At 41.8% G+C, this 14,436-nt stretch overlaps 1 protein-coding gene across 14 annotated transcripts in view; it reads right to left on the bottom strand.

Moving 5' to 3' along the window:
• The window catches only part of DOCK7 (dedicator of cytokinesis 7), a 227,342-nt gene extending 218,607 nt beyond the window's left edge, over positions 1 to 8,735 (bottom strand). For all 14 annotated transcript variants that reach the window (XR_013401315.1, XR_013401316.1, XM_015141107.3 and 11 more), the window contains exon 1: positions 8,594 to 8,735. Coding sequence is in view for 12 of the 14 variants with exons in the window: in XM_015141107.3 (XP_014996593.3) it covers positions 8,594 to 8,631 (38 nt within the window). In the remaining 2 variants the exon portion in view is untranslated. The remainder of the gene's footprint in view (positions 1 to 8,593) is intronic.
• Between the last annotated feature and the right edge of the window lie 5,701 nt (positions 8,736 to 14,436).

Genomic DNA, 14,436 nt, shown 5'->3' with positions numbered 1-14,436 from the left:
TCTGCCTCCGGGGTTCACGCCCTTCTCCTGCCTCAGCCTCCCGAGTAGCTGGGACTACAGGTGCGCACCACCATGCCCGGCTAATTTTTTGTACTTTTAGTGGAGACGGGGTTTCACCATGTTAGCCAGGATGGTCTCGATCTCCTGACCTCGTGATCCGCCCGCCTTGGCCTTCCAAAGTGCTGGGATTACAGGTGTGAGCCACTGTGCCCGGCAGCATCAATTCTTAACTCTTATAACAGGTTCTGTTTTCTAGGGAACCCAAACTAAAAGCTACAAAAAGCTGTCAGCTATCATTAGGCTTAACAGTGAAACATAGAATGCTTTCCCTTTGAGATCATAAATAAAACAAGGAAGGCCAGGAACAGAGGCTCATGCCTGTAATCCCAGCATTTGGGAAGGCCAAGGTGGGAGGATCGCTTGAGGCCAGGAGTTTGAGACCAGCCTGGGCAACACAGCAAGACCCCATCTCTAAAACAAATTTTAAAATTAGCCAGATATGGTCGTGCACACCTGTAGTTCTAGCTACTCAGGAGGCTGAAATGAGACGACTGCTTGCGCCCAGGAGTTCAAGGTTATAGTGAGCTATGATCACGCCATTGTGCTCCACTCTGGACAACAGAGCAAGAGTCCACCTCAAAAAAATAAATAAAAACTACAAAACAGAAAAATAAAAATGTTAAGAATGTTCAATATTAATACAATGTTGAATAGCAATGATACCAATCTACACAGTAATACAAAATAATAGTCTACAGAGCAAGATAAAAAATAGTAAGTCAATTATAAGGATTGAAAAGGAAGAAACAAAAAAAATAATGATTTCCAGATCATATGGTTGTCTACACAGAAAATACAAAGGAATTCACAAGCATATTCTTAGAATAAACAAGAGTTTAGCAAGGTATAGCTGCATACAAAATTGTTATCTACCCAGGAATAAATCTAACAAAAGATAAGCAAGAACCTGACAGAGAAAATTATAAAATTTCATTGTACAACATAAAGAAGACCTAAATAAATGGAGAGCTACACTATGGATCATGGATTGGAAACTCAATATTATAAGGATCTTATTTCTCCTCCAAATTAACATACAGATTCAATGCAATCCCAATCAAATTCTATGAGTTTTGGGTTCAGGGAGTTTTGTTTTGTTTTTGGTAGATTCTAAAATTTACATGGAAACTCAAAGGGCTAAGAGCAGTCAAGATTTTTTTTTAAAGGTAGAAGGAGTTACTCTACCAAATGCCAAGGCTGATTATAACTAAGATTATTTATAATTTATAAAAAAAATACTGTATAACCAGACCAATGGAACAAAACAGAGATCCCAGAAAAAGACCCACAAATAAGGATATATAATCTACAACAGATAATTTCAATGTACATTTTAAAAATAATTAAAAGAACTGGATCGTTTGTTACACAACATAAATGCTTGAGATGATAGATACCCCATTTACCCTGATGTGATTCTTATACATTGTATGCCTCTATCAAAATATCTTATGTACCCCATAAATAAATGTGCATACTATGTACCCACAAATATTAAAATTAATTTTTTTAATCTACAACAGAGGCGGCAGGGCAGATTAATGGGGAAAGAATAATACATTTAGAAAAAAATTAAAATTTCACACCATACACATATCAAGGTGGAATATAAACCTAAATAAAAAGGGAGTAACTACAAATTCATGATAATATGGATGAATATCTTAATATCTCAGAGTAATAAAATATTTCTTAAGACCCATAAAGTAATAACCATTAAAAAAGACTGGTAAGTTAAACTGTATTAAAACTGAGAACTTAGAGCTTTCATAAGACTCCATTAAAACAATGAAAAACAAGCCACAGGGTGGAAAAAGGTATTTGCTACACATATAATCAATAAACAACTAATACACAGACTGTATGTAAAGTACTCACACAAAATCAATTTAAAAAAAAAACCAAAGGGAAAAAACAATGGAGGAGGGGGATAACAGCAAAAGATTTAAATAATTAATTTATAAAAGAAGAAATCCAAATGATCAGTAAACATACAAAACAGAGCTCAACCTCATTAGTAATAAAATAAAAATTAAAACTTACAATGAGATAGCATTGTGCATCCACCACATCGTGGCAAAAATGAAAAAGTTGGCCAAACCAAGTAATGGCATTGATGTAAAGCAACATTGTTGTGAGATTGTAAATTTCTACGAACACTTTAGAAATAAGTTTGGCACTACCTAATAAACATTCCTGTAGCAATAAAGATTGCCATCTATGACTCAGAAATTGCAAGGGTGGCTATACCCTACAGAAACTCAAGCATACGTATACCTGAATATTTGTATAGGAGTGTTCATAGAAACATTGTTTGTAATAGTAAAAAACTGGAAACAATACAAATGTTCACCTACTATAGAATGAATTGTGGTATATTTATGCAATGAAATACTACAAAGCAATGAAAAGGAATGAACTTCAACTACTCGGAATATCATTAATTAATCTATCTCACAAATTATAATTTTTTGCAAAGAAGCAAGACAGAGAAGCATACACACAATACGATTCCACCCGAATGATTTCAAAAAGAGAAGAAAACATTTTGCTTAGCAATGCATTCACAGATGGTAACATTAAAGAAAGCAAGGAAATGGTTATCCCAAAAGTCAGAATAGTGGACTGGAGTAGTCTTAAGAAGAGGCAAGATTCAGGAAAGAAAAGGAAGAATGTATCTAAAAGAAAAAAAAAAAACAGCACAAGGGTTACAGAGATGGAAACGAGCATAGCATTTGTGGAGGTACAGTGAAAACACCAGACTGACTGGAGGACAATATGTAAACTAGAGAGTAAGTCAACAAAAGGAGGACCAGGTCACAGTTAACTTTAAAATCCAAGCAAGGGTTTGGCTTTAACACTGTAAGAAGCCACTTATATTCTTGAACTGCACAATGCCATGATGAAAGCTGTGTTTTAGGGAGACTTAATTTGCAACACACTTGAATTACAGGAGGGAGGGACTATATCAGTTAGTAGTTTTCTAGGGTCATCTAGAAGTGAAATAATGAAGGATGCTTCATCTTACGTGTCAGGTATCCATAGGATCTGTGTGAAGCACTGGAGACAAAAAGTCAAGACCAGACTTGCCATCAAAGAGCTCTGAAAAGCAGTACAAAAATAGGGAAGGGGGTGGAGGGACATAAGAAATGTAACTTTTAAAAAAAATAGCTCATGAAATCAGTGACGAAGAAAAGAAAAAAGTCAAAGGTTCCTAGCCCTCAAGAGCCCTATAATTCTAGACATAAGGTAAGCCCAACTATATAGCCCAAGAATTGATGAGGAAGAGAATAAACAGGAAGTAGCCATGACTATACCACATACATAGGAGAAATGTGACAAGGAAAGGAATGTTTGGTTGGCAGCTGAAAACGCCAGAACACTCAATAGATCTTTGTTTTTTGATGAGAAAGACATAGTAAGTCTTATGGTTTAAGGGAAAGGTCCACAAAAAGGAGTAGATTGAAGATGTTAGAACGGGAAATTTGTGGAATCCAGACTCTGAGAGAGGGGGCAAGAGAGAATTTTGAAGTACAATAAAATGGGTAAGTTTTAGGAACAAGAGACCTTTCAGGCTCAAGGGAGAAAGATGGTTAAATCACATATTGAGAGAGTAGTATTCTAAGGTTAAAATGAAGGACTAATGGTAGTCTCAAACTTTTCAGTAAGATGAGGTAGAGAAATGAAATTGTTAAATAAGAGAAATGACTTACGGTAAATCTCATCTCAAATGGCAAGCTATTGAGACATAAAGATGAACTCTGAAATGTTCTAGTCTCTCTTTAACATTATTCTGCAGCTTAGGAGCAAGAAGCAGGTTAGCTATTCAGCATTAAGAATTACTGAGATGAATACAACAAAAGATCAGGGAAGATTATGTGTCCAGCGAGATAAAACAGGCAGCACTGAAGTAGTTGGTAATATATGGAACTATGAATTGAACAAAGTAGATTCTGTAGATTGAAAGACTGGGCCCATCTGTACAGAGTTACTAACACATACAAGACTAAAAACATCCAAGGTGTTAAATAAGTCTATATCCAGGAAATAACACCCATGTAAGATTTTCCCTCAGAAATAAAGATCTGATGGAAACCTTTCATTAAATTATGCTGCTTATGCAGCAAAATGATACCCGGTTAACAAAGGAAGGAGTAAGAAAGCTGGCATCACTTTTGGGATAGTAGCAGTGACACTGTTAGGAAACCTGGAACTACTACAGAAAATATTTTGCAGAAAAAAAACATAGTCAAATAAAAAGAGTAGGCCAGGCATGGTAGCTCATGACTGTAATCCCAACACTTTGGGAGGCCGAGGTGGGCAGATCACTTTAGCCCCGGAATTCAAGACCAGCCTAGGCAACATGGCGAAACCCCGTCTCTACAAAAAAATGCAAAAATTAGCCAGGCATAGTGCCCATAGTCCCAGCTACTTGGGAGGCTGAGGTGGGAGAATCGCCTGAACCCAGGGGCAGAATCTGCAGTGAGCCAAGACTGAACCACTACACTCCAGCCTGGGCAACAGAGCAAGACCCTATCTCAAGAAAAAAAAAAAGCGTAAGATCTGAAATCAGGCTGGGCAAGGTGGCTCACGCCTGTAATCCTAGCACTTTGGGAGGCCAAGGCGGGCGGATAACCTGAGGTCAGGAGTTCGAGACCAGCCTGGCAAACATGGTAAAACCCTCTTACTACTAAAAATACAAAAATTAGCTGGGCGTGGTGGTGAGCTATGGAACCACTTGAACCCGGGAGCGGGGGACGGGGGTAGGGGGGCAGTGTGGAGGTTGCAGTGAGCCAAGATTGTGCCACTTCACTCCAGCCTGGGCAAAAGAGCAAAACTCCATCTCAAAAAAAAAAAAAAAAAATCTGAAATCAGAGAACTAGGATTTGAATCCCAATTCAGGCAAATACAATTGCTGTTTTTAGGCCTCAATTCCCCATCTAGAAAATGATAACAATAACAGTAAGTAATATAGAAGTAATAATAGTAGTGGCTAACATTTTTGAATGCTTATGTTCTAGACACAGTACTAATGCATTATTAGAACTGTATTAGCTCACTTACACATGTATTAACTCATGTAATCATCACATTAACTTTATTGAGGCTGTTATCCCCATTTTTCTGTGATATACGCAGAATTTCAACCTGTGCAATCTGATCCCAGATCCTATATTCTTTAGTACATTTTCTGCCTCTCTGGATTATGAAGATAAGAATGCAGTAAAAAGTGCTTTAAGTGTACACAAATGTTCATCATTACTGCTGAGTATCAAGCAACAGGACAAAATAATCCCAACAAAATCCTAGACAATTTATCTACAGTCAACATTTCATAAATCCATGGGCCTTATCCTCAAAAAGCAAAGGGGATACACACATAAAAAGACAACTACTTGATATGGACAAAATACACATGCTGCTTTTCTATGGTGAGCTGAAGTAAACAGTATAATTAGTGATATAAGAATAAGGAGCCTTCAGAAATCACCAAATTACAGCCTCAAAAAGTAACTGCACTAAATGCAAAGGGCTAAAAAATAACTGAGACAGAAAGAAGATTATAATTTTTTTTTAAAGTAAAGGTTTCTGAACAATCACAAAGCTTTGAAAAGAAATAAGGTCCCAAACAGCAACAGGCTTTTCACAGAGCAACAAATTTCATATATGCATACTATGAAAAGGATTATCATTTCCAACAAAAGTCCTAAACCACTTTATAAATACTGTAGTAAAAAATAGTTGATACTAGACACTTACACAGAGCACTGTTCTAAGTACTTTAGAGGTATCAATTCATTTAATCCTCACAAAAACCCTACGAGGTTAAGTCTTACTATCATCCTCATTTTCTAGATTGTGAAAATGAGGCAGAAGTGTGGTCAAGTAACTTGGCCATGTTTACCCAATGAGTGGCTGTGCTGGGGTGTCAAACCCAGGAAGTTCATCTCCAGAATTTGTGCTATATACTTCCCTCTAATAGAAAACTAAAAAGCAGAACACTAATTGATTCAGAAGTATTAAGTATTATTCAATCATATTTGATAACAAGGAAGAACCTTTCATTCACAATAAGCAGTTAATAATTCATTACTCATAGCAGTTCTGTCTTTGGTGTTCCTTCCAAGTTAAGTCTGCACATTCTCACTGGACAATCTCATCAACCCCCCACCCACCCCCCAGCTCCAAATACAATCTACTTGCTGATAACTCTCAAATCCAGATCTCCAGCCCAATCTCTCTTCTGCACCTTCAACCTCCACCAAAAACCAAACAGATATTTCTCTCTGAGTGATTCATGAGCCCCTCAAAATTAACAACTCCAAAACTGAATCATCATCTCCATCCCACTTGCATCTCCCAATCTCAAACTCTTTTTCCTCCTGTACTCCCTTACCCCAAAGACTGTCACCAACATCCACGTGGTTGCCCAACTTAGGATGTCATCCCAGATTCCTCAATCTGCCTCACCTTGCATGTCCAATCACCAATCACTACCATATCCACCTCCTGTCTGTCCAGTAAGTGCACATCTCTTCATTCATGTGACCTTACTTAATTTTATAACTTCTTAGAAAGCTGTTCTTATTTGCATTTTGTGTTGTTTTGCACAACTGATTCTCTTTTTTTCTTGTGGTTTGTCCTGTCCCATCTGGTGGTAAACTCCACTAATAGACACACAATTTCACATCCAAGTCTCTAATGTGCACTTACTTTATCAGTATGATGTTTTCAGGGATAAATTTCTGGTTCTAATAAGAGAAATTAATACTAGGAATACATGTCAAGTAATAACATTTTTTAATGACATCACCATCAGAAGTAAGACCTAGTTATTTTACAAAAAAAAAAAAGTCCTGTCATCACAACTCCCTGGGAGAAACTAATTACTACAAGTGTTTGATGACAGGTAGTATAGGCCATGTACTATCTTACACACATTACACAAATTATGCCATTTAATGTTCACAACAACACTATGAGCTGGGTCCTATTAATATTCTCATTTGCCAGATGAGGAAACGGAAATTGGCCCAACAACTTGGCCAAAGTCCCAAGTTAGAAAATATCAGTCAGGATTTGAACCCATGTCGGAGTCTGACAGTAGAGCCCATGTTCTTAAACACTAGATATTTTGTCCCTTAAGGAAAAAAATACGTGCCAGAACTCTGGAAAGAAAGAAAGAAAAAAAAAAAGCCTCTGCCTCGAAACTAGCTAGGACTACAGGTGTGACACCACACCTGGCTAATTTTTTTTTGCAGAGATGGGGTAGGGAGGGGGGGGCTCGCTATGTTGCCCAGGCTGGTCTTGAACTCCTGGCCTCAAGCGATCCTCCTGCCTCGGCCTCCCAAACTGCTGGGATTACAGGCGTGAGCCACTGTATCCGGCCCAAAATTTTTTAAGAAATGTCAACAAACCAGACAGACTCAGAGTCACAGAAATACAACTGTCCAAAAACAAAAAAGATAATTTAATCTGAATGCTTCTTTTCTTGGGACATCATAATTCACACAAACATGATTTTATTAAAACAAAAATGTCCACTGTCTCATACATAAGTACACTCCACAAAGAAATTCTACAAATATTAGAATCCTCTGTCATTCAATTCTTATTTGGCGGGTGGGAGAAAGGTGGCAACCAACCACCCCAAGTAGGTGAAAGGCTTTGAAACCTCCACCTTGATCACTTGCTTTACTTCAGGACTGCTAACATATGAGAGAAAGCCAGTGTATAAAGAACATTGCCTATCATCCATCTTCTTCGGGTGCTCTGAGAAACACAGGCGCACAGTCAAATTCACAGGCGAACTCAGAACGAGCTTCAGCCTGCAATCCATCAGGGATTTGGCAGCTGCACACCGAAGGTGCAGCCCGCAGCTCTCAACTTTTCATTCTGTCCACACGTTTGCAATCCTGGACGCACAAGCCCACTTTGAACCTGGCCCCAGGGTGCAAAGAGGGTTTCTGTCAGATTTCTCAGGAAGAGCGAGAAGCGTGAAGGAGGGGCGGCCTCCCACCCGCCCCGAGCCGTCGCGCATTTCTCCTTTTGTTGGGGTGGAGAGGAGGGCGGACCCCGCACCCTCTAGGGGCCAAAAGGGGGTGGGCGGAGAGAGGGGAGGGGGCGAAACGCCGCGGCGGCCCCCGACAAGCCCGGGGGTGGGGACACAAAGAATTCGGGAAGCGGCCGACGAGCTCCCCCACCCGCCCTTCCATTAAATAAACCGTCGGGAAAGTCCAGGCCCGGGCCGCCGAGGAGCAGGCGGAGGCGGGCGCGCTGGCTGGCGTCCGCGGCCCTCTCTGCTCCCGGCCGAGGCTCAGCGGCGGACGCGGGCTGAAGACCGGGGTTGTAGGGCGGCGCGAGGCCTCCGCTACCCCCTCAACCACCCCGAACCCCTTCCGCCCCGCCGCGGGCCAGGCCGCGGGATCCCGGTGCCGGCCTCGCCACACCCACCCGCCTCTTAGGCCCGGCCTGGGAGGACTCCGCGGCTCTTTCTCCGGCGGCGGCGGCGCGCCCCACGCCCGAGATTTACCTGCTGATCTTCTGGGCGAAGGCGCGGCGCTCGGCCATGGTTGCTGAGGCGGCGGCGGCGGGCTGGGCGCGGACCGGCGGGCGCGTGCCTCCTTGCTCGTGCTCCCTCCCTCGCGGCCTCCGCGAGTCCCGGCTCCGGACCTGGGAGGCTGGGGCTGGCGGCCGGAGCCGGGAACGAGCCCTGCCGTAATGTTCCTTAGAGGCGCGCACCGAGAAACCGCTCCTCCCCCAGCGCGTCAATCCCGGCGGGAACCCCGGCTTCGGAAGGCAGCTGCGGCCGGCGGGAGCCGAGGAGTAGAACGGAGCGCTGAGGAAGCGAGGCCCCAGCCCTAGCCGCTTCGCTGCCGCGGAGCCTGCTCGACCGAGAGGTCGCGGAGAGAAGCCAGAGACAGGCCAGCGACCTGGCGAGGCAAGAAAATAAGATAACCGAATGCGTAGGGGGAGCTTGGCTTTCCCGAAATGGAAGGGAAGGAAATGGAAGGTGGGCTTTGCCGAGGGGGCTGTGCTCTACCGGCCTGGATGACCGGGTTCATGTTTCTGCAGCAGCCGTCTCCGAGCTTTTTAAAGCACTTGGGTTTCTGCTTCGGCCTCATGAATGTGGTATAACTGGAGAAACAGTGGTTTTTCTTATAGAGAAAGGGTCAGAAAATACCTTGCTCCCGCAGAGATAACAATAGTAATAGCTGACTTCTGGTGCTTAGCCAGCCACTGGATTAAAGTTTTTCAAACATGAGCGCTTTGAAGTAGATCGTTACTATCCCCATTTTAGAGGGAAGGAAATTGACTCAGAAAAGCTAAGTGACTGGTCCCAGGTCGCACAGATGGTAAACTCTTCCACAGAGACTCAAACCCAGAGCCTGTTCTTTTAGGGCAGTTGTTTCCGTATTATTTCCCCCTTTTGGGTTTCTCTGTCTCTCTCTCTCATACATATATATATATATTTATTTATTTATTTATTATTTATGTATATTTATAAAATATGTATAACTTAAAATATATATTAAATGAAATGAAATATATAAATAAAATAAATACATAAATATATGTATATAAATATAAATACATATAATGTATATTTATAGATATATAAAAAATCCAGGTGAGCTCTAACGTTCACCCCCTTTTTGATGTTCTGTTAAATAATCTCTGTGTTGACCACTGAAACTGACCTTGTCCATAATAGCCTATAAAATAGAGACTAGCAGAGGTCTGTTTTCATCTGTTCTGTGGTAATCCCATAATGTCCAGAATATTTGGCACCTAATGCATATCTGTTGATTACTGAAATTTGGTTTCTTATAGTACCTTTCCTCAAGTATTTCAAGAACTTAATATGTGTATTTATTTATTGTTGTTATTCTCAGTATGTCCTGGTGGAATATGTTGGATACCTGTTTTCCTCTCTTTTACCGTTGGAAAATCTGTAGCTTGGAGCCATTAGGTCACTTGCCAGAGTCACACACTGAGTCAGAGGTGAAAGCCTCAATTAGTCAGATCCATAACTTCCTGTCTAGTACTGTAGCTGCTGTGGAAGACTGTGTATGTATATAACAATGCTCATTCCAGTAACACATTGCACTTATTTATTTATTTATTTGAGACAGAATCCCTGTGTGTTGCTCAAGCATGGAATGCAAAGGGTACAGCAGCCTAAAACTCCTAGGCTCAAGCAATCCTCTTGCCTCAGTCTTTGGAGGAGTAGCTAGTACCACAGGCTCTCGCCAGGGCGCCCTGCAGTAACACACTGTTTTCAGATGCTTGTTTACTAAGGGAAAAGATAGTCTGTTCAAAGAGGACAGATATTTGGCTTCTACCTAAGTATAGAGCCCACCTAGGTGTTCTAAAAAACACAAAGGTGAACTAGACACAGACCTGCTCTCAGAATGTTTGAGTCCATTGGGAAAGATGAACCAGGAACTCACAGACTGTAAGTCAAGGCTATCACTGTACCTGGCTTTTAAGATCCTCTGTGATAGGAACCCAGACTTATTTTGCCACTTTCTTAACTCTGTAACCTTAGGCAAGTTACTTAACCTCGTCTCTAAAAGGAGGAAAATAATTATATCTACTTGAAAGGGTGTTATGAAGATTTATTGAATTGATTAATATAAAGTTCTTAGAACAGGGCCTGGCTCGTGGTCAGTACTATATGTGTCAGCTGTTGTTATTATTATCACTGTTACTGTCATTATTCATCCTATACTTAATCTTGTCCTGGGTGTTTGATAGTCCCTGAATTGGTTGTCTGCTCTCATACTCCCAGCCAGATGTTGCATGCCTTTATCTCTGCTCTCCAAACATCTTTTCACTACTCTCTTAGAGAACTGGCCACATTTTGCTTTGAATAGTTCTTTGTATACATGACTCACTCGTTGCCAAAGTGTCTGAAAGGACTTTGCATGTACTGTGCAGCTTACTGGAAACATTTAGAGCGGGAAGAGGACAAGCAGGACCACGCTGTAAGCAGGGTAATGCAGAGTCTGGGGACCACTCTAAGCAGGAAGGGTGACCCCCACCTCTGGGGAAGAGCTGGTGGTCACAGACCAAGTCATGTGGGCTGGTATCCCTGCCCCACAGGGTTTCAATGTCAGGAAAAGATATGGAATGCAGCAATGGGAGTGAAGGTGGAATTGCTTCAGCTGCCTAGCATCCATGCTGCCTATACCACCCCCTACACACACACACACGTCAATCCACTATACTTTTGGGGAGCTCACTCCACCACCCTCAGTTTCAAGAGTCTTTTGACCTAGGCCTGACCAAGCAAAGCAGCACCCTCCTCTGGCTTCTGTGACTGATTTAGGGATAGGCACATGAATCAAACCAAGACAATCGGGCCCAACCAGAATTAGAAATTGCATTTGGTATACCAGGGCACTCCATCTAAAGAAGGCCTACCTGAGAATGAAGCCAAACAGAGCAGAGAGGAGAGCAAAAATATTGAAAAAGACAAGCTCCTTAGAATATAACATGACTTGAGCCTTGGACTTTGTAGTTACATGAGCTAAAAATGTGCTGGAATTTTTTTTGATGGGAGTGGCTGGTTTTTCATTAGGTTTGCTTTCATTAGCAATTCAGTCTTAGCTGATACAGGACTTCATTCAGTCAACTAACATTCATTAAGTACCTACTATACTAGACCCTGGAAATATAATAGTAAATAGCACCATATTTCTGTCCTCAAAGAGTTTAGGGTCTGGTAGAAGAGAAAAGTAAGTAAATAGTAAGTTGCATGCTGAGACGGGAAAAATTAAGAAAGCTATCGGAGTGCATATAAATTCTTCATAGCACCACTTCTCAGATATGAGGTGTTAAAAATTGGATGGAGTTTAACCCTGTCCTTAGCCATGTTACATAACCTAGCAGAAAGGCTGGCTGTAACTCAGAGAGCATGAGTGACCTAATTCAGAATTCAGGGCCCAAGCTCCCCACTGATGGAAAGATACAAAGAAACTACTTGCCAGAACCAGGACCAATTTGGCAGCCTATACTCAAAACAGTGAGTTTTAGGTAACAAAGCCTCAGAACAGTTTTCATTAGACATACCAGGGCACTAAGTCCCTCAAGCAGAAAACTTAGGGATATGACAGAAAAAAAAGAAAAGGGAAAAGAAGGTGGGAAAATTATGACTTTTGCATTCTAACCTTTATCGAACTTAGGTCTACTCGCTTTAATATAGCACCAAGGAGGATTGTGGAGGGGCCTGGTCAAGGGTCTAAGGCTGCAGCACAAAGGAATAAGAGTTTTCGGGTCATGACGGATAAAGTTTTGGCTTTGCAGGCAGAATGTGTTCTCTTTTGGGATTTGGGGGAGCATAGGGAATGGTTCCTTTCTTCAGGCACGGGCTTTTATGAAATACCACTGGTTTCATACAATAAGATCGACATGGAGCTTCTTCCTTTGGAAGCCTCTAGCAAGGCCAAATGAATGTGGCCCAGAGAAAGGGAGAACTGGGGCATGATATATGGGTTTACCTCAATACCAAACTAAAGCCTAGGAGTTGGACACTAAATCTGAGCTACAGATGCTTTTGCTTGACTTTGTCCTCTGTGCTTCACTTCCTCTCAATATCTAGCAAGTGTAATTTTTGCAGGGGGAAATTAAGGGGTCCTAAACCTGGCCATACTTCACAACTAATAGCACCCACGTTTACTTTGTTGTAATACTCACTACACTATTCAAGTATTGCCTATTAATCTTTGCACCCCATTGAACTTGATCTCTTGTTCACCGCTATATTTCCAGTATCTAATACGCTGCCTGGTCCATTATAATAACTTAGTAAATGTTTTTGAGTGAATAAATGCCATGAACTAAAGTATTTTTAGATCCTACCTGTATTAATCCGTTTTCATACTGCTATAAAGAACTGCCCAAGACTGGGTAATTTATAAAGGAAAGGGGTTTAATTGACTCACAGTTCAGCATGACTGGGGAGGCCACAGGAAACTTACAACCATGGTGGAAGGTGAAGGGGGCGCAAGGCAGCTTCTTCACAAAGTAGCAGGAAGGAAAAGTGCCAAGCAAAGGGGGAAGAGTCCTTATAAAACCATCAGATCTCCTGAGAACTCACTCACTATTATAAGAACAGCATGGGGGAAACTGCCGCCATGATTCAGTTACCTCCACCTGGTCTCTCCTTTGACACATGGGGATTATGGGGACTACAATTCAAGATGAGATTTGGATGGGGACACAAAGCCTAACCATATCACTGCCTTAATTTATATTTCCCCAAAAATAGAGCTTGAGGCTTGGATGCAGGTAGTTTATTAGGAAGTGATGCTAAGAAGCTGGAACGAGGAGGTGGAGAGAGTAGAACAGAGGAGGGAGAGCTAGTAAATAGTGTTGCTGAGGTGTTACCACTGTAGGCACCTGAGGCTCAATCCTGCCTGCGACCTGTGTAAGGTATAGAATGCATCTCAGAATTGTCTCTCTGAGGCTGAGTATTTACATGATGCCTTCTAGATCCCTTAGTTAAAGGTTTACTCTTGGGATATTAACTGCCCGCACACTTAATGCTACAAAAAGCTAAGAGACATGGTGTGTGTTTCTGCTGGCCAGCTATCAGTGCCCCTGAGAATTATCACCACAGCTGCACCTAAAATCAGAAAGGAGCCATGGATGAAGTACAGGGTACCAATAGTGTCTATTACAGATCCCGTGAAAGTGATGCAGAGACTACAATAGCAGTCTTGCCAGAATAGAACGTATTTGCACCTCATGGTTCTGCTGCTTTACAGAATTGGGAAAGACCAAAAGGCCAGACCACCTGAGTCAAAATGACCCACAATGCACACTCAGTGTCTACTTTAAAATTAGGTCCATAAAGTTTTTCCTCAATGTACTATTATATCAGTAGAAAAAAAACAGTTTTTCCCATACTTTCACAACATGCTTCTGACACCAGATATGTGGGATTTTTTCCCCATACATCAAGCAAGCAATCAGTTCTGCAGCAGACACCAGTCGAGTCTCCTCCAATTCAGTTCTGGAGTTCTGGAATCTACCTGGAGTTCAGTTCTGACACTGTCTAGTTGGAGTTAGCGTCAGATCCCACAGGTTGAGGGCTTGGTCCCACAAGACTACCCCCCACTTCCAGTGCCAATTGCAAGCCACAGGTTGTTCTACCAGTGCTTTGACTGACTGTAAATTGGGGTTCCCACAACCCTTTTCCTTGGGTTTGATTAACATACTAGAGCAGAACACAGGGAAATGCTAGTATATACCAGTTTATTATAAAAAATATTACAAAGGATAAGTAGAAAAGATGCATAGGGCGAGGCATGTGGGAAGGAGCACAGAGCTTCCATGCATTCTCTAGGTGCACCACCCTCCAGAAAC

The sequence above is a fragment of the Macaca mulatta genome, chromosome 1 (genome assembly GCF_049350105.2).
Source record: "Macaca mulatta isolate MMU2019108-1 chromosome 1, T2T-MMU8v2.0, whole genome shotgun sequence".
Lineage (NCBI taxonomy): Eukaryota > Metazoa > Chordata > Mammalia > Primates > Cercopithecidae > Macaca > Macaca mulatta.
This window is presented reverse-complemented; position numbering and strand designations above follow the sequence as displayed.